The sequence below is a fragment of the Nicotiana tomentosiformis genome, chromosome 2, assembly GCF_000390325.3.
Source record: "Nicotiana tomentosiformis chromosome 2, ASM39032v3, whole genome shotgun sequence".
Lineage (NCBI taxonomy): Eukaryota > Viridiplantae > Streptophyta > Magnoliopsida > Solanales > Solanaceae > Nicotiana > Nicotiana tomentosiformis.
Window position 1 is genome coordinate 2111625 of NC_090813.1, and position 21611 is coordinate 2133235.

At 40.8% G+C, this 21611-nt stretch overlaps 1 protein-coding gene across 1 annotated transcript; it reads left to right on the forward strand.

Annotated features, from left to right (window-relative positions):
• The first annotated feature begins 9837 nt into the window (after window positions 1–9837).
• Window positions 9838–15509, forward strand: LOC138906844 (uncharacterized). The gene is made up of 2 exons (XM_070196549.1): window positions 9838–10224; window positions 15489–15509. The coding sequence occupies exons 1-2, from the start codon at window positions 9838–9840 to the stop codon at window positions 15507–15509; spliced, it is 408 nt and encodes a 135-aa protein (XP_070052650.1).
• Window positions 15510–21611: the final 6102 nt, after the last annotated feature.

Here is a 21611-nt window from a genome sequence, read left to right on the forward strand (position 1 = left end):
GTAGGGCAATATGAGTGTTTGAGAGTATAGTCTCCGTTTTGACTCATTAGCCAGATATGCACCATCCATAGTTGCTACTATGCGGGACAACATTCACAGGTTTATAGCAGGGTTAGCCCCAGAGTTGACCGAAGCATGTGCCACCATTGCATTGTATGATAGTATGGATATCTCCCAGATTCAGGCATTTGCTCAGAATATAGAAAGGGGTAGGCATCGGAAGTAGGGTACAGAGAGGACTGAGCAAGGGCAGCATAAGAGGATTAGATTTCCCAGGTCTCAGGAGCAGTCTCAAGGTAGTTATAGGCCCCAGTACTTTGGACGGCCACCTAAGCCTCCGCCACCTCAGTTATAGGGTTACAAGGATGACTGCAATACCCAGCCAGGACCAGGTGAGAGCTCCCGGGCATCGGGTTTGCAACGACAGCAAAGTTCAAGGTAGACATGGTCATTTCGCTGCGATGTAACATCTGTGGTAGAGGACACTTGGGCCAATGCTGAGCAGGTTCTGATGCTTGTTATACATGTGGGCGTCTGGGGCATATGATGCGAGATTGCCCAAACAGAGATTTCGGGGGTATGGCATAACTAGTGAGTTTAGCAACAGGATCATCTATGTCCGTGAATCCTTTAGGGCGCGAGTCTTAGTCTTCGGCTGGTAGAGGTCGAGGCAGACGTAGATGTTCCAGTTCAGGTGGTAATCAGAACCGTATCTATGCTTTAGCGGGTCGACAGGACCAAAAGTCTTCACCAGACATTCTTATAGGTATATTGACCATTTGCTCTCATAATGCTTATGCCTTGATAGACCCAGGATCTACATTATCATATATTACCCCATTTGTCACGGGTAAGTTTGGTATAGTGCCTGAAATACTAAGTGATAGTTTTGCGGTATTTGCACTGGTTGGAGAACCAATTATTGCTAGAAGGGTTTACCGAGGTTGTACGGTGATAGTTTGTAGTCGTCAGACCTCAGCCAACCTAGTTGAGCTAGAGATGATGGATTTTGATGCTTTCATGAGCATGGACTGGTTAGCATCTTGCTATGCCATAATTGATTGTCGAGCAAAGGCAGCCAGATTTCATTTTCCGGATGAGCCAGTCCTTGAATGGGTAGGTAATATAGTGATACCCAGAGGTAGGTTTATTTCCTATCTGAAGGCGAGGAAAATGATCACAAAAGGGTGGATTTATCATATTGTACGTGTTAGAGATGCAGATGCTGAGATACCTACACTTCACTCTATTCCCATAATCAAAGAGTATGCAGATGTGTTTCTAGATGAGCTTCCAGGTATTCCTCCAGAGCGAGAGATTGATTTTTGCATCGATTTGCTTTCAGGAACTCAACTAATATCCATCCCTCTGTATAGAATGGCACCTGCCAAATTGAAGGAGTTGAAGGTGCAGTTAAAAGATTTGTTAAAGAAAGGTTTCATCGGGCCCAGTACCTCACCTTGGGGTGCACCGGTACTGTTTGAGTGGAAAAAATACGGCTCGCTGAGGATATGTATCGATTATAGGTAGCTGAACAAGGTAACCATTAAGAATAAGTATCCACTTCCTAGGATCAATGACTTGTTTGATCAGTTACAGGGGGATAGATTCTTTTCAAAGATAGATTTGGGGTCGGGATACCACCAGGTCAGAGTTTGGGAGAAATATATTCCGTAGATAGCCTTTAGGACCCGATATGGCCACTTCAAGTTCCTTGTCATGTCTTTTGGATTGACGAATGCACCCGCCGTATTTATGGACTTGATGAATATCCTATTCCGGCTATTTTTAGATCTGTTCGTGATTATATTTATTGATGATATTCTAGTTTATTCAAGTTCAGAGGATGAGCATGCGGACCACCTGCGAGCGGTACTCCAAACCCACTGTGATCGTAAGTTGTATGCTAAGTTTTCTAAATGTGAGTTCTGGTTGAAGTCTGTAGCATTCTTGGGGCATATTGTATCCGATGAAGGTTTTAAGGTGGACACTCAGAAGATCGAGGCCGTGAAATCTTGGCCTAGTCCTACCACTCCGACAGAGGTTCGTAGCTTTCTATGCTTAGCAGGATACTACCGGAGGTTTGTAGAGGGTTTTTCTTCCCTTTCGGCATTATTGACGAAGTTGACGCAGAAAGCAACTACGTTTCAGTGGATGGAGGTTTGCAAGTGAGTTTCCAATAGCTTAAGAATAGGTTGACCTCAGCGCCAGTTCTAACACTTCTAGAGGGTCTAGAGGGTTATGTCGTGTATTGTGATGCCTCAGGTGTTGGGTTAGAATGTGTCCTGATGCAACATGGGAAGGTAATTGTGTATGCTTCAAGGCAGTTAAGGAAACACAAGAAGAATTACCCAACCCACGACCTCGAGTTAGCTGCGGTTGTCCTTGCACTTAAGATATGGCGACATTATTTATATGGTGTTCATGTTGATGTATTTACAGATCATAAAAGCCTGCAATATATTTTTAAGCAAAAAGAGTTGAATTTGCGACAACGACGATGGCTTGAGTTATTGAAAGATTACGATGCTAACATTCTCTACTATCCAGGGAAAGCTAATGTTGTAGTAGATGCCTTAAGTCATCGATCTATGGGTATCTTAGCATATGTAGAGGCCGAGAAAAGACAATTAACTAGAGAGATTCATCATTTGCCTTGTTTGGGGGTTCAGTTAGTAGATTCCGATGTTGGTGGAGTTGTACTCCAAAATACTGCAAAATCATCTCTCGTAGCTAAAGTCAAGGAAAGGCAGTACGAGGACCTAGAGTTGGTCGAGTTGAGAGAGCGAGTTTTGCAGCAGAAGAAGTCGTTGTTAGATCTCAAGGGAGATGGGGTTCTCAGATACATGGGTCGTTTGTGTGTTCCAGATGTAGCAGGGCTATGAGACAGGATTATGTTAGAGTCACATTATTCATTGTACTCCATTCATCTTGGGTCGACGAAGATGTATCATGATATTAAGGATGTGTACTGGTGGAACGATATGAAGAAGAACATTGCTGAGTTTGTCACCCAGTGTCCTAGTTACCAGCAGGTGAAGGTAGAGCATCAGAAGCCCGGAGGGCTAATGTAGACTATAGAGATCCCGACATGGAAATGTGAGGCGATAAACATGGACTTTGTCACGGGTTTACCTCGTTCTCATCGTATGTTCGATTCTATATGGGTGATAGTCGATAGGCTCACAAAATCAACTCATTTCTTACCGGTCAAATCTACATATACAGCAGAAGATTATGCAAAGATATATATTAAGGAGATAGTGCGGCTACACAGAGTATCAGTATCCATTATATCTGATCGTGGGGCCTAGTTTATAGCACATTTTTGGAGGTCATTTCAGAGAGGTCTAGGGACTCAGGTGAATCTCAGCACATCTTTTCATCCACGGACTGATGGACAAGTCGAGCGTATAATTCAGACGCTCGATGATATGTTACGAGCATGTGTGTTGGATTTTAAAAGAAGTTGAGACGAACATCTACCTCTAGTCGAGTTTGCATATAATAACAGTTACCACTCCAGTATCCAGATGGTTCCGTACGAGGCTTTATATGGGCGTAAGTAAAGATCTTTTATAGGGTGGTTTGATGTAGGAGAATCTAGGATACATGGGCCAGACCTAATTTGGCAGGCTGTAGAGAAAGTAAAGTTTATCGGGGAGCGACTGTTGACAGATCATAGTCATCAGAAGTCATATTCTGATGTGCAGCGACGAGACTTAGAGTTCGAGGTTAATGACTGGGTATTCTTAAAGGTATCCCCTATGAAGGGCATGATGAGGTTTTGCAAGAAAGGAAAGCTTAGCCTACGGTATATTGGGCCTTATAGGATCATTCAAAGAATGAGCCAAGTAGCTTATGAGTTATAATTTCCCTCAGAACTGGAGTCAGTCCATCCATTTTTTCACGTATCTATGCTACGGAAGTGCATTGGTGATCCTAGCAAAGTGGTGCCCACGGATGATGTACACATTATGGAGAACTTGTCATACGAGGAAATTCCAATTGCCATCCTAAACCGACAAATCCGCAAGCTACGAAATAAGGAGGTAACCTCCGTGAAGGGTTTATGGAGAAGTAAGAATGTGGTGGGAAGCGGAGGAAGAAATAATGTATAAATACCCCCACCTATTTCAAACTGAAGATATGGTCCGAGATTGTGATGCTACAGCACAACTCTATTCAGGCTAGTTGGATATCATGTAAGCTCTTATTTCCTGACTTTTAGTATTTATGATTTTTGACTGTGTGAGGCAAAGTGTTGCTGTTTATAGACATTGGCCATGTGTGGCATGCATAGTATGTTTTCTGGTTTTGTGCAGGTTGTTTATAGTCTAGTGTATGGAGGATACTCTAGCAAAAATTTTCCAAATTCTCTAAGAATAAACATTTGAAAACGAATGTTCCCAGGGGGAATAATGTTACACCTTCCCAAGGGGGGAATAATGTTACACCCTATATTTTCGTTCGTAAAAATGCGCCGTAAGCAAACTAATGTAGGATAAAAAATGAGATCATCTTTGAAAATATATAAAGTAAGTTAATCATGTTACCTCGGAGGTTACAAATATTGAAGATCATGAACAACAATTACAAAGAGGGTTGGAAGGTTCATAAGCTAAAGGAATTGAAGAAAATAATCTTTCGTCGAAAATCGACAAGTTGGGAATGTTATAGCATGTACTTTTGGGGAGAGAACAGGGTGTTTAACATGATAAGGAGGTTATGTTATGAGTTATGTTAGTCGTATGGTAGTAGTGTGTTATGTTTTGAAGTCAAGCTAGTAGTGGAACAAAAGTCGATGAAAGTTATCACCAGTTACGTTCATAAATTTTACTGAAATATTGGGTAAAATGTAACTGCAATTTTCTACCAATATACTTAGAATTATGGGCTGTTTCACCCATCAAATTAAATATCTATGAGTCTATTTTCTAATGCATTAAAATTTTTGTCAATACGATATAGTAGTAGAGAGATATGGGCATTTTTGAAATCATGCACAGACTGTCACCTACTTGCTTAAACGAGAATCCAAAAATAGGCCAGTTCGGGTCAGCCAAAAATGGGCCAGTTCGGGCCATCCAAATAGGCCTTTTTAAATGCCTATCCCCATCATATATTAGACTTATAATAGGGCAAAATAACCAAACATAAGCTCTGCAAAAATCCTCCCATATATTTCGCACAAACCCCAATTGATTTTCTCTCCCTTTCAAGTTCTAATTGGAGGTAAAAACTTAGAGTTTAAAGAACAAAGATAGGAGATGAGTTATCCAAAAAATAAGGTAATTTTACTGCTCTATTTCATCCATTATTTTGCTGTTGTAGATGCATAGTAAGTCGTTCTATATTTGTAAGAACTCACGGGATGGTAATCAGAAGCCGTGAGTTTGAGTTATTCACTTGTAGCGGACTGTTTTGTAGATTGTTTTGTGTTACTGTTGGGCTCCGTGTTTTACTACTGTTTTGTGGAGTTTTGGAGGAGGAAGGGTGTGGAGAAACACCACATAAATTCAGGTTGGTGGGCTGGTCGTTCGTCGTAACATTTTCGGGTTATTTGAGACTACTATGGTTGTCATTTTGTGTATGAAGAGATTGGGGTGTGTTGGGCTATTTTGTAGTATTTTGTGGTGTATATTAGGTTGTAAAATGTGTATATATATTGTTATTGTTATTATTTTTGTGTTGTTGGTGTTATCTTGAATTTGGAGGAAGTAAGGATTATAGGGAGATGCTGCCCGTTTTAATACAAAAAAGGTTTGTCATTCGTTGTGTGATAGTTGTACCTTTCGAAATTTAATAATAGTATTATTATCATTTTTGTAGATTAAGGTGCGAAGAGGGGAGTTAAACTTGGTGATTGGAAATATTGTGGTAAGTTATGTTAAGGCTAAACCTTTCCTTCATTTTAGCATGATCCCGTAACTACATATGTTTGACAACGAGACATAAAGAGAAGTTCGTATTCACGAATTTATTCACATTATCCTAGTCTCAGAAGTTACAGTATTCTCCCTTATCAAGCCTTTATATTCAGTTAAGTATTATTTTCTTCAAGTCAAGAGAGCAGGGGGTCTATATATATTTGTACAGTATTACAATATTTTCACCACCATCGAGCTATAATCGATGGACAAGCCTCTATTGGGCAACCTATAATCAGATGGTAAGTTATATACCGAGCCTACTGTGGCCGAGAACCTATGAGCGAGCCCAGGATGGCCGAGATACAGAGCCTAGTATCGTCGAGCGCCTATGAGCGAGCCTACTACGGCCGAGCAGTTACACATACCGAGCCTTATAGGGCCGGACATTTATTTTACTTACTATATTGAAGGAGTTGAGTCAATATCAACAGGTAAATATATATCCAGATCATCTTTGACTCCCAGTTACTTTCAATTATTATATTATCAGTTAAGTTTCAGTTTTCAGTTATATTATTGCCTTACATACTTGGTACATTATTTCGTACTGACGTCCCTTTTCCGAGGACGCTGCATTTCATACGTGCAGGTTTAGATAGACAGATGGGTATACCTCCTCAGTAGGTGCTCCTCGAGTTCAGCCTGATCGGTAAGCTCTACGTCCTTCGGAGTTATCAGGTCTAGGGTTTCGTTTACATCTTTTGTATGTATGTATGTATGTTATGGGTAGGTCGGGGCCCTGTTCCGATCATAATACATTCATCAGTAGAGGCTTGTAGACATATCTTGTTAGTTAGTGCAGTATGTTGGGCTTGTAGGCCTGGTATGTATATTTTAATTGTTTGTTAGTTGTAGTAGTTATGACAGCCTTGTTGGCCTAGCATTATTTTGATGTTTAGTCAGCGCTAGTTTCCATTTAGTTTTATATTTTGCTTCACAAATTATCTTGCAATATGGCCCTATGGCCAAATTATGACATTATATGTTCAGAGTCCCTTAGTCACAATTTGGTACGCTAGGTTAGGTGAGGCACCGGGTGCCGGTCTCGCTCCCAGGTTCAGGGCGTGATAGGACCCATAGGATTATCTTGACCGCTGCCATGAGGTGTTGTGGAACATGGGTATAGTTGAGACCAATGGGGTTGATTTCGCTGTATTTTAGAGGACGGGTTCCGCCAAGAGGTTGCGGAGAGATTATAAATTGACCAGACCAGTCGGATCGCCTGTACTTACCTAGGAGCAGTTCTCTCAGCTATTTCTAGAGAAGTTTCTTCCTATCACACTGAGAGAGGATTACCGCAAGCAAATTGAGCATCTATAATAGGGCAGTATGATTGTTACTCAGTATGTGTCCCGTTTTACGGATTTGGCCCGGCATACTTTCCTTTTACTACCTACTGAGGGAGAGAGAGTGAGGAGGTTTATTGAGGGACTCACTCACCCTGTCAGGCTTCAGATGGCCAAAGAGACCCTAAGCGAGATTTCTTTTCAGGCAGCTGCTAATATCGCGAGGAGGATCGAGATGGTTCTTGCACAGGAGAGAGGGCAGAGGTCTGATAAGAGGCCTCGCCATGTTAGTGGTTTTAGTGGTGCCTCACCTGGAGGAAGGGGTAATTTTGGTAGGGATCATCCTCCCATACCGTTTCATTCAGCACTTTATGCATCTCCCGGTTCTTTAGGGAGTCACGGTCCAATTATGCCTTACTCTGGGCAGCCAACACTTAGTGCACATTCAGCTCCTATCTATACACCACCACTCCAGAGACTACAACGGTTATCCGGCCCATTCGGGTCAGCTTCAGCCTCAGTACCCACAGCATTAGGATGTTTGTTATGAGTGTGGGAACATTGGTCACATCAGGAGGTATTGCCCTAGGTTGGCGAGTAACAGATCTCGGCAGGATTCTCGTGCCATCATACCGGCACTGGTTGCATCACCGCCTGCTCAGCCAGCTAGAGGCAGGGGTCTGGCAGCTAGAGGTGGAGGTCAGACCATTAGAGGTAGAGGTCAGGCCGTTATAGGTGGAGCTCAGACCATTAGAGGTGGAGGCCGACCAGCTAGAGATCATCCCAGGGACACAGTTCAGAGTGGTGGGGCTCAACCCCAATTCTATGCTTTTCCAGCTAGGCCTGAGGCTGAGTCATCTGATGCTGTGATCACAAGTATTATTCCAGTTTGCCATAGAGATGCTTCACTTCTATTTGATCCAGGATCTACTTAATCCTATGTGTCCTCCTATTTTACTTCATATTTGGTTGTGCCTTGTGATTCTCTGAGTGCTTCTGTGTGTGTATCTATACTGGTGGGAGACTCTATTGTAGTAGATCATGTCTATCATTCGTATGTGGTTACTATTGATAGTCTTGATACTAGTGTGGATCTTCTACTTCTTGATATGGAAGATTTTGATCTCATCTTGGGTATGGATTCGTTGTCACCTTATCATGCTATATTGGATTGTCATGCCAAGACAATGGCCCTAGCCATGCTGGGGTTACCTCGGTTAGAGTGGAAAGGAACTTCTAGCCATTATGCCAGCATGGTTATTTATTATATGAAAGCTCGGCGTATGGTCGAGAAAGGGTGTCTAGCCTATTTGTCTTATATTCGTGATCCCAGAGCGGATGTTCCTTCTTTCGACTCAGTACTATTGGTTCGTGAATTTTCAGAAATATTTCCTGCAGATTTGCGGGGAATGCCACCCGACAGAGATATTGACTTCTGTATTGATTTGCCTCCGAGCACTCAACCCATTTCTATCCTACCATACCGTATGGCCCCGCCGGAGTTGAAAAAATTGAAGGAGCAATTACAAGACTTGCTTATAAGGGATCCATTAGACCCAGTGTCTCATCCTGGCATGCACTAGTACTATTTGGAAAGAAGAAAGATGGCTCTATGCAGATGTGTATAGATTAGGCCACTATCAAAAACAAATATCTGCTGCCAAGAATTGGTGACTTATTTGATCAGCTTCAGGGTGCCAGGGTATTTTTGAAGATCGATTTGAGGTCTGGTTACCATCAGTTGAAGATTAGGGCATCTGATGTCCCTAAGACAACTTTTCGGACTCGATATGGGCATTACGAATTCCTAGTGATGTCATTTGTGTTGACAAATGCCCCAGCAACATTTATGGATTTGATGAATCAGGTGTTCAATCCCTATTTAGATTCTTTTGTGGTTGTATTCATTGATGATATCTTGATTTACTCCAGCAGTCGAGAGGAGCATGAGCAACATCTTCGGAGTGTTCTTCAGACTTTGAAAAATAAATAGTTATATGCTAAATTTTCAAAATGCGAGTTTTGGTTAAGCTCAATGGCTTTTTTTGGGCATGTTGTATCGGCAGAAGGCATAAAGGTGGATCCTAACAAGATTGAGGCTGTTCAGAATTGGCCTAGACCTACCATAGTTACAGAGATCCGGAGTTTCCTGGGTTAAGCAGGTTACTATCATCGGTTCGTGGAAGGATTTTCATCTATAGCAAGCCCATTGACCAGACTGACCTAGAAAGGTGTCCCATTCAGATGGTCAAACGAGTATGAGTTGAGCTTTTAGAAGCTCAAGACTGCTTTGACTATGGCACCAGTGTTGGTATTACCAACAGGTTCAGGATCGTATACGGTATATTGTGATGCATCTCACATTGGGCTTGGAGCAGTATTAATGCAAGATGGCAGGGCGATTGCATATGCGTTGCGGCAGTTGAAAGTTCACGAGAAGAATTATCCTGTTTATGACTTAGAATTGGCAGCCATTGTTCATGCGCTGAAGATTTAGAGGCATTATCTCTACGGTGTCTCGTGTGATGTATTTACTGATCATCGTAGCCTTCAACATCTGTTCAAACAAAAAGATCTTAATTTGAGACAGAGAAGATACTTGGAATTGTTGAAAGACTATGATATCACCATTTTTGTATCACCCTGGAAAGGCCAATGTGGTGGCCAATGCTTTGAGTAGAAAGGCTGTAAGTATGGGCAGTATTGCGTATATTCCAGTTAGTGAGAGGTCGTTAGCTGCAGATGTTCAGACCTTGGCTAATCAGTTTGTGAGGTTAGATGTTTCAGAACCCAGCCGGGTTCTAGATTACACAGTCGCTCGATCTTTTTTATATGAGCGTATCAGAGAGTGGCAGTGTGATGATCCTCACTTACTTGTCCTTAAGGACACGGTGCGGCATGGTGATGCCAAACAGGTTGCTATAGGGAAAGGTGGAGTTCTGCGAATGCATGGTCATATTTGTGTGCCTAATATTGACGGGCTTCATGAATTAATTCTTGATGAGGCACACAGTTCTAGGTATTCTATTCATTCAGGTACCGCCAAAATGTATTAAGATTTGCGGCAACATTATTGGTGGAGGAGAATGAAAAAGGATATAGTTACATATGTAGCTCGGTGTCTAAATTGTCAGCAAGTTAAGTACGTGCATCAGAGACTTAGTGGTTTGCTTCAGAAGTTAGAAGTTCCTGAGTGGAAATGGGAACGTATCACTATGGATTTTATTGTTGGACTCGCACGGACTCAGAGAAAATTTGATGCAGTTTGGGTCATTGTGGACAGTTTGACCAAGTCAGCACATTTCATTCCAGTGGCAGTTTGCTGAAATTTACATTCGTGAGATTGTCTGCCTTCACGGTGTGCCCATGTCTATTATATCAGATCGAGGTACGCAGTTTACCTCACACTTCTGGAGGGCTGTACAACGTGGGTTAGGCACGCGGGTTGAGTTGAGTATATCATTTCATCCACAGACATGCGGACAGTCAGAGCGCACCATTCAGATATTGGAAGATATGCTTCGCGCTTGTGTTATAGACTTTGGAGGTTCTTGGGATCAGTTCTTTCCACTTGCGGAGTTTGCTTATAATAATAGCTACCAGTCAAGCATTCAGATGGCTCCATATAAGGCATTATATGGAAGGCGATGTTGTTTGCCAGTTGGCTGGTTTGAACCGGGAGAGGCTCGGTTGTTGGGTACCGATTTGGTACAGGATGCCTTGGATAAGGTCAAGATTATTCAGGTTCAACTTCGCACAGCTCAGTCTAGGAAAATGAGTTATGCCGAACGTAAAGTTTGTGATATTGTATTCATGGTTGGATAAAGAATATTGCTCCGCATTTCACCTATGAAAGGTGTAATAAGGTTCGGAAAGAAGGGCAAGTTGATCCCTAGATATATCGGACCCTTTGAAATTCTTGAAAGGGTGGGTGAAGTAGCCTACAGGCTTGCATTGCCACCTAGTTTATCAGCGGTTCATTCGGTGTTCCATGTGTCTATGCTCCGGAAATATCATGGTGATCCGTCCCATGTGTTAAATTTCAGCTCAGTCCAATTGGACAAAGATTTGACTTACGAGAAGGAGCCGCTGGCTATTCTAGCCCGGAAGGTCTGGCAGTTGATATTTAAGAGTTATCCTTCAGTTCGGGTGCAATGGAGAGGTCAGTCAGTAGAGGCATCTATCTGGGAGTCCGAGTCGAACATGCAAAGTAAATATCCACACCTTTTCTCCAGCTCAGGTACTTTTTCTAACACCGTTCGAGGACGAACGTTTGTTTTAGAGGTGGAGAATATGATGACCCAAAGTGTCATATTTAAATTTAATAAGTAATTCTGTATTCTAAGACCTCAAAAATAACTATTTATCATTCCTCGACTTGCATGCGCAGTCCGTATAATTCTCCGGAATGTTTTTATGAGAAAAATGGATTAAAATGTGAAATAGAGCTTTAAAACTCAACTGAGTTGACTTTGGACAACATTTTGAGCAAACAAACTCGGATCAGTATTTTGACAGTTCTAGTAGGTTCGTATCGTGATTTAGGACTTGGGCATATACCCAGAATCGAATTCCGAGGTCCCTAGCCCGAGATATAGAATTTTGATAAAAAATTAAAAGTTTGAAAGCTTAATGATTTTAAAGAATTTATTGATGTCGGATTTATTGACACCGGATCTGTATTTTGGTTTCAGAGTCCGGTATAGGTCCACTATAATATTTATGACTTGTCTTCCGAATTTGGTGAGAAACGGAGCTGATTTGACGTGATTCGGACGTTCGGTTGTGAAAATATAAGTTTTAAAGTTTTCTTGAAAATTTCAATCGATTTGGTGTTCAATACGTAGTTCTAAGTGTTATTTTGGCAATTTGATTATGCGAGCAAGTTCGTATGATATTTTAGGGCTAGCGTGCATGTTCGGTTTGGATCCCTGGGGGCTTGGGTGAGTTTCGGATAGGCTGCGGGTGGTTTGAAACTTTGGACAAATCTGGTATTTCTAGTTCTGGTTTCCTTAATCGTGATCCGCAATCGCGAAGGCTTGTTGAGCACTGATGGAAATTTGTACTATGTGACTGCATAGTATTGTACGCGATCGCACAGTTGGAGAAACTAAGGCATCGCGAACGCGTGGGCAAAGCCACGTTCGCGAAGTTGTGCTATGCGACCGCACTCAGCCGTCAGCGATCGTGTAAGGCTGGGAAATGGTTCTTCGCGTTCGCATACGCTCTTCCGCGTTCGCGTAGAGCAAAATCTGGGCAGCCTAAAAATGTGCTTCGCAATTGCGAAGCATTGTACGCGATCGCATAGGGTAAAAATCTAGGCAAACAGAACTTAAGTTCTGGAAATAGGATTTCGACCCATTTTCCACCATTTTCGATTTTGAGCTCGGGTAAGACGCTTTTTGGGCGATTTTCACGGGAAAATATTGGGATAAGTGTTCCTTATCCTATATTAATTATTTTTAATGATTCCATACTCATTTATATCATGAATCCGTGAATTTATGAAAGAAAAATCAGATTTTTATAAAATCTTCCAAAAATGTAAAATGAAGATTTGAAAGCCAACCCGATGTCGGAATTCGATAATTTTTATATGGTTGAACTTGTATCGGAATGGGTGTTCGGATTTCGTGAGTTTTTCCGGGATTCAAAATGTGAGTCCCACTGTCAAATATTAAAATGAATTTCGGATTTTATCCAAAAAATTAGTAAATTCATATGGAATTAATTCCTATGATTCGTATTGAGTATATCGATTGTTTGTGAATATATTTGAAGCTTTTGAAGACAAATTTAAAAGGAAAAGTTGTGCTCGAGTAATGGATTAAAATTGCAAAGCGAGGTAAGTGTCGTGGTTAACCTTGACTTGAGGGAATAGAACCCTTAAATTATTTGTTATGTGAAATGCATGTGAACGACGTATAAGCGAGGTGACGAGTGTCTATACATCGTCAAATTAATTATTTGCATAATTATTTGAAAATCCTAAATTTTTCTTAATACACGAATTAATTGTTATGATAATTATTTTTCTCCTATTATTTGTCAAATATTAATTCTTTAATTCATGTAATAATTGCTACATGTTGATTTGATTTATGTGCATTAATTGCTACTTGACATTTAGCATATTAAATAATAAACTGCCTATTTTCTCCCTGATTTCTATAATAAATTGCTATTTGTCATTATTTGTTTCATAATTAAATAATAATTATTGTATGCTTGTTGTCTTAAAATTTTTATATTAATTGTTGCATTTATTGGGGAAATTTCTTCTATAAGAATTGGTAAATGGATATATTGGAGGAGCGGGTTGCACGCCGCAACAGAATTGATTGAAATGAATATATTGGGGAATCGGGTTGCACGCCGTAACAGACTTATTTAAAAGTCTATATATATTAGGGATCGGGTTGTACACCGCAACATACTTGATTAAAATAAATATATTGGAGGAGCGGGTTACACGCCGCAACAGAAGTGAATATGAATAAATTGGGGGATTGGGTTGTACGCCGCAACAGACTTGATTAAAATAAATATATTGGAGGAGCGGATTGCACGCCGCAACAGAAGTGAATATGAATATATTGTGGGAGCGGACTGCAAGCTGCAACGGAAATTGATTGAAATAATAATTGGTTATGACTGCTGAGTTGGCTTCAACTATTAAAATGAGTTACCTGATTTATTTCTATTATTATGGTTATTACTATTATTGCAGGTTAATATAAGTGACCTGCCTTAGCCTCGACACTACTTCATCGAGGTTAGGCTCGGCACTTACTAGTACATGGGGTCGGTTGTACTGATACTACACTCTGCACTTCTTGTGCAGATTTCGGAGTTGGTCCCAGCAGCGTACCAAAGACTTGCTCGGATTTCAGCTACTCAGAGGAGACTTGAGGTATAACTGCACAGTGTCCGCAGTTCTGAAGTCCTCGTCCACCTTATTTTAGATGTGTTTGCTTTCAGACAGCTTTTATTTTATTCAGACATTTATTTGTATTATTCTAGAAGCTCGTGCACTTATGATACCAATTCTGGGATGGTATTTAGACATCGCTATTATTATGGATTATTTACTACATTTCAGACTTTACTTCCGCATTGGTTTCCTTGTTATTAATTAATTTAAAATTGTTTAAAATGGCTAATATTATTCTAACGTTGGCTTGCCTAGCAAGTGAAATGTTAGGCGTCATCACTGTCCCGAAAGTGAGAATTTCGGGTCGTGACAAATTCTCAAGGTGTGACGAAATCAATTAACTTCACAGAATCACAACAAATAGCCGAAGGCCACACACAATATTTATGAAATTCCTAATAATAACAATATAATTGAAAAGTAATTCAGCAAGGAAAACAACATCCTTTAATCACAACTTCAGGTAAATAATTTGTTCTTCTTATTAACCAAATTTCCATTTAATTATTTACAGATAAAAATCAATAATGAAATTAATTCCACGAACACGACAGCTTAACAATAAAAGTGCTGATGAATGGACAATATAGTAATAATTCCAAATAAGCATTTAGGAGAAACTCATCATGTAAAGAATGCGACATGGAAAATAAAAGATATAAGAAGTACCAACAATTTCTAATTTAATAGATAAGGATGTATAAGAATTTTAACAGATATAATTTGCACATATAAGCCAAGTACGTACTCGTCACCTCACGTACACGGCTTCCAATCACACAATTTCCGCATAAGACTCAATGCCTAAGGAATATTTTCCCCACTCACGGTTAGTCAAGATACTTACCTTTATGAATTTAGGCCAATATTCCAAATTAGCCTTCTTGCGTTAAATGACCTCCGGACGACTCAAATCTAGCCAAATAAATTGTATAACTTCATTAAAATTCATCGAAAATAATTCTGGATTATAAAATGTCGACTTAAAATTTTACTTTAAAAAGTCAACCCAAAAGTCAACACCCATTTTGATACGAGTTCAACCATACCAATTTTATCAAATTCCAATAACGAATCGTCCTCCAAAATCTACATTTTTTATTTTTGGAAGATTTCACAATTTTTCTCAATTTCTTCAATTAAATTCAAAATAAATGATGAATATAATCATGGATTAAAAAAATATAATCATTTTGGATATAGGAAATTACCCAAGTCAAAGTCGTGAAGAACTCCTCCAAAATCGCCCAAAACTCTAGCTCCAAAATCCAAAACAAAAATGACGAAATGACCAATTTTTTTATCCTAAATGTTCTGTTCAGTTTGCTTCTGCAGACAGATTTTGTGCTTTTATGAGCTCTCTTTTGCGAGACAAACCTCGCATTTGCGTAGCACACTGTCCAGCTGAAGCCTCGTATCTGCGGAAGAATTTTTCCTTCTGCAGAGCAGTGTCGCTTCTGCGTTCCAGTGATCACACCTGCGATGTCGCAGGTGCGCAACCTTGTCCGCTTCTGGAGTAAGTTGCCAGCCTTCCCAATCTCACTTCTGCGATGCTTATCTCGCTTCTGCGAGGTCTCACCTATGCCCATAATTCCACAGATGCAATTGCATCAACTGCTGCCCAAAAATAGCTTCAGCAACAGAAATTCCAGCAACTTCAACAAGTCGCCAAACAATCCGAACCCCGTCCGAAACTCATCCAGGCCACTTGGAACCTCGTCCGAATATACCAATAAGTCCCATAACATACCATAGACATAATCGAGGTTTCAAATTACATCAAACAATGCTGAAATTAGAAGTCGCACCTCAAATCGAATTATGAGTTTTTTCAAAATTTTCAACTTCTATAATTTGCGCCGAAACGTATCAAACCAATTCGAAATGACTTCGAATTTTGCACACAAGTTACAAATGACATAATGGAGTTGTACCAATTTTCGGAATCGAATTCCGACTCCGATATTAATAAAGTCAACTCCTGGTCAAACTTTTCAAAAATCTTCTATTTTTCAACTTTCGTCAAAATGGGCCGACTTGTCCTACGGACATCCAAATCCAAATCTGGACATATGCCTAAGTCCGAAATCACCATACGAAACTGTTGAAATCATAAAAATTCTATTCCTCAATCGTTTGCTCAAAAGTTAAACTTCGGTCAATTCTTTTCATTAAGGTTCAAAAATAAAAATTGTTTTTTCAATTTTATCCCGTATCATCCGAAAATTAAACTCGACCATACACGCAAGTCATAATGCACATTACAAAGCTGCTCGTGACCTTAAGCTACTGAATGGGATATTAATTCTCAAAACGATAAGTCGGGTCGTTACATTCTACCCCTCTTAAACAAACGTTCATCCTCGAACGTGCCAAGAATCTTTATGAGGACATTAAATTACTGAGTGTATTCTTACACACATATTCACGGGTGATTCTACGTCACCGCAAATTAACATGGGTCCGAAAACACCATCTCAATTGAGATTATTTCTCCTATTTACACTCACAACCCTTAGAACCAAATTTTCTTACACTCCAAATATTTTCAAAATGATTGATTTTCACATCAACACATGGTATTAGTCTCAACCGGCCGTAGCAACTCGTGCCTACACTTGCACGGCACATTCATACAATGTAACATATCATACACATGCCTATAATCAATCTCAGCTCCAGCAAATAAATCTCATCTTAGTTAAAGCCTAATTTCAACACTTCACAATACTTATAACAATGCAGGGAACATGAAAACCTCGTAATTATTCATCTGAATCGTCGAGTCACATTTAACGCCATCAGGGCACCCATCTCGTAGGCTAAAACACAATAAGCACAACACAAATATGATTAACAGGCGTAGATAAACACACGAAAGAATTATCAAACAAGCCCCAAGATGCATCACTCTTTATCTGTACTACAATGCAAATAAATTTCACAAGGGAGAATTTAAAACACAAGATTTTCACCACAAGGATCTCATCTTGATATAACTTCTACCGCGGCATGTAGCCCAGTTTAAACATATCAAATCACATTATAATGCGAGGATCCCATTCTCAGCTCTGAATCACAAGTAATATGCACATCGTGCCAACCGAAACCTTACATTTTCTTCTTTTAAATAAATTCCGTTAAACAAAATCACAATACATAATGAACTCTCATACCGATAGGGCATATAATTCACAAATTGTAACCAATTTTCCCAAAATTACAGCAAAACTCACCGTAATGAGTAACAGAAAATCACCTTTAGCCTCACAGTTCTCATTAGTGATCGCAACAGAATGATAGACACGACTATTGCCATAGAATCTCCCAAAAGGGGTAAACACATAAGTAAAGTATAGGATTACGAAGCTCACCCATAAGTGAAGTATGATAGGAGGACTCGCCTCGATACACAAAACCGAATTGAGTTCAAAAAATATTCCTTTATAACAAATCAATATCATACATACAACGACACCATCTGGTGTAGCGGTCTTAGCCATACCATGGCAAATATATCAACGAGCCGGGCCTCTCTTTCTAGGGTGGCCTCTACCCGCCTATCCTCTACCCCTAACTAGATATGTAGGCGGAGTGGTAACTGAAATGGGGCCCTGTAGCCTGAGTGCTCCGATGAAATTTGCCTCTCCCAAGATTGGGACAATCTCTCATGATGTGTCTAGTATCACCACACTCATAACAATCTCTCTGCGGTCGCGATTGCTCGTACTGGGTCTGTGCCGAATAAATGGAACAACCATTGTAAGAATCTCGTATCGGTGGTGCACTATAAGAACTTATTGGAGCACCCCCGAGTAATCTGAGCTGGCCGAATGCTCGAGCCTCCTCCATAATGGGTCATAGCCGAATTGTCACGACCCAATTCTCCCTTCGTAAGATGTCGTGACGGCACCTAATCTCTACGACTAGGTAAGCCAAACAAAAATACGGAAATAAACAAATAGAAGGAAAACGTAACAACTAACAGTAATAAATAACTGATAACAATGCCGCTCGATATGTAAAATAACCAACACTCTAGTAATACACGGTATTCCCAAAACCCGAAACATCATAAGTCTCAAGCTACAGAAGGAAACTAGAATCTCTATACACCAATCTAAATATAAAAAAAATACGAAAAGTAGATGACATAGAAGAGAATAGAGGGGGACTCCGAGGTCTGCGAACACGACAAATATACCTTGAAGTCCCCATACAGCAGCAAGCACTCTCAGCTAGTAGCGGGGCTGATAAGAAGTACCTGGATCTGCACACAAAACATATGCAGAAGAGTAGCATGAGTACACTACAACGGTACCCAGTAAGTGCCAAGCCTAACCTCAGTAGAGTAGTGACGAGGTCAGGTACGGGCCCTACTGGTATATAATAATAAGACAGATGCTATAATAAACATGAAGTAAAAATGGAAAAGACAACATCAAGTATTCACAAAGCAATAACAATACCGCACAATGATATAACAACAGGGGCGCTCCCGAGATACCGTCTCGTAGTCCCAAAAGTAAATATGCAGGGAGAACTTTCGAGGTACCGCCTCGTAGTCTCAAAAGTAAATATGCAGGGAGAACTCCCGAGGAACCATCTCGTAGTCTCAAAATAAATATGCAGTACAGGGGGGTCTCCCGAGTAAACACCTCGTAGTCCCAAAGTAAATATGCAATACAAGGGGATCTCCCGAGTAAACGCATCATAGTTCCAAAGTAAATATGCAGTACAGAGGGATCTCCCGGGATACCGTCCTGTAGTCCCAAAATAAATACGCAACTCAAACAAATGAATAAAACAGTTACAACAAGAAAACCTACAATTTAGGCTAAGTACAAGTCAAGAAAAAAAAACAGGACTTACTAAACATGCTGCAAAGAGTTCAAACAGGCAATTAGGACATGTAGACGTGTTATTCTAGGCTAACAGGATAACTACACATGCTAGTATACTCAGAAAAGATGAAAACAGGCTATTACTTAAAAAAATCAGGTTTTTCCATAACTAACTTGTGTACGCACTCGTCACCTCGCGTACACGGCGCTCGCATTTCATAACAACACCAAATACTAAGGGTATTTTCACCACACAAGGTTAGGTAAGTCACTTACCTCGAACCAAGCTTAATCAATCGGTGACAATGGCTTTTCCACGAATATTCGACTCCGAATGGCCCAAATCTAGCCAAAAATAATTACATATTATAAATACAACTATAATAGACTAATCTATTTAATGAAATCAAGACTTTAACAAAAATTTTAAAATCCGTCCTAAAAAGTCGACTCGGTCCACGTCTCAAAATCAGGTAAAAGTTACAAAATACGAACACCCACTCGACCACGATTTCACCCATACCAAAATTATCAAAATCCGATACAAAATCACCACTCAATTCCTCAAATCAACTCACCAAATCCCTAACCTCCAACTCCCAATTTTCACCTTAAATACACCCTAACTAGGTGAAAAAAATAATGGGGAAGCAAGATTATTGATCAAAAATAAGCACAAGGGACTTACCTCAAGAAATCCCTCAAAAATGCTCTCAAGAAATCGCCAAACCCGAGCTCAAAATGTTTAAAATGAGCAAATTACGTGAACCCTTGCATTTAAGTGTTTTGTCCGGCATTTCCTCACCTGCGGACCTCTAGTCGCACCTACGAAAAAACCATCGCTGGTGTGGATTCCACTTATGGTCAGGGTTTTCGCTTGTGCGGACCAGGGATCGCACCTGCGATCTCGCTTCTGCGGAGATCCTTCCGCTCCTGCGATCCCAAACCTCCCAGGACTCTCCGCTTCTGCGTTCAAGCTTCCGCAAAAGCGACTCCGTTCCTGTGGCCTTCATGTCGCACCTGCAATCCCAGGCCAAACTCCTCCAACCCGCATCTGTGATCTTCTTCTCGCACGTGCGAGCCCGCACTTGCGGTCACCTCACCGCAGGTGCGAAAACACCAGAAACTTCAGCAATTTGCATAAGTCCAAATTCAATCCGTTAAGCATCTGAAACACACCCGAGGCCCCCGGGACCTTAACAAAACATACCAACTAGTCCTAAATCACCATACAGACTTAGTCAAGCCCTCAAATCACCTCAAACAATTCTAAAAATACGACTCACCCTTCAATTCAAACTTAATGAACTTTGAAACTTCAAACTTCTACAACCGATGCCGAAACCTATCAAATCATGTCCGATTGACCTCACATTTTGCACATAAGTCATATTTGGTATTACGGACCTACTCCAACTTCCGGAATCGGATTCCAACCCCGATATCAAAATTCCACTACCTGTCAAAATCTCCAAAAATTCGGCTTTCGCCATTTCAAGCCTAAATCAGCTACAGGCCTCCAAAACATAATTCGGACATGCCCCTAAGTCAAAAATCACCCAACGGAGCTAACAGAACTCCATTTCAGAGTCGTTTTCACAAAGTTCTGACTACGGTCAAAATCCTAAGACTTAAGCTTCCATTTTAGGGACTAAGTGTCCCAAATCACTCCAAAACCAAAAACAAGACCTCCAGGCAAGTCACATAAGCAGAAAAGATACGGGGGAACATTTAATAGTGGATCGGAGCTATAACTCTCAAAACAACCGGCCGGGTTGTCACACGAATCTACTGAACCCTCAAAATCTTCGAGACCTTTTAGCCTCCTTAGACTCCCTTTCCTCACCTCGAACACGCTCAATCCTCCTCGCAATCTCCACTACTTGCTGAAATGGAGTATCAATCTATAACTCTTGAGCCCCCCAATGAATTTGCGGACTTGCTCTTTGACGGTAGGAACCAAAGTAGGTGCATTACGGGCTAACTCACTAAACCTGATGGCATATTCTGACACCATCATGGTGCCCTGATGCAACCATTTAAACTCAGTGCGCCATGCATCTCGGAGAGTCTGGGAAACAAACTCTTTCAAAAATATCTCTGAAAATTGCTAAGTAAGTGGTGCGGCATCGGCTGGTCTGCCCTCCTCAAAGACCTGCCACCATTGATACGCTGCTCCTGACAGTTGAAATGTAGTAAAGGCAACTCTACTCACTTCCATAATACCCATGATGCGGAGAATACAGTGACACTTTTCTAGAAATCCATAGGCATCCCCGGCAGTTGTGCTAGTAAAATTAGGTGGACTATACCTTTTAAATCTCTCAAGTCTCTTATGTTCCTCTTCTGTTTCCCCTGGCTTGACCTGAGTCTAAACCAGAATAGCAGGTTGTGCCGGCACCACACCCGGAACCTAACCAATATAACTCGTTGCTCTAAAGTGCGGGCGTTGGGAGTTTGAGCTCGTCCCCCAATATGCGTAGTATCTGGTGAACCGAAGATCAATTCCGCCTGAGCCAATGTACCAAACATGCTCAGTAACTACGCTAAAGTCTTCTGAAGTCTGAGGGTAACAACAGGTGCCTCTGGTGCGTGTCTCCCAATTGGAGCTACT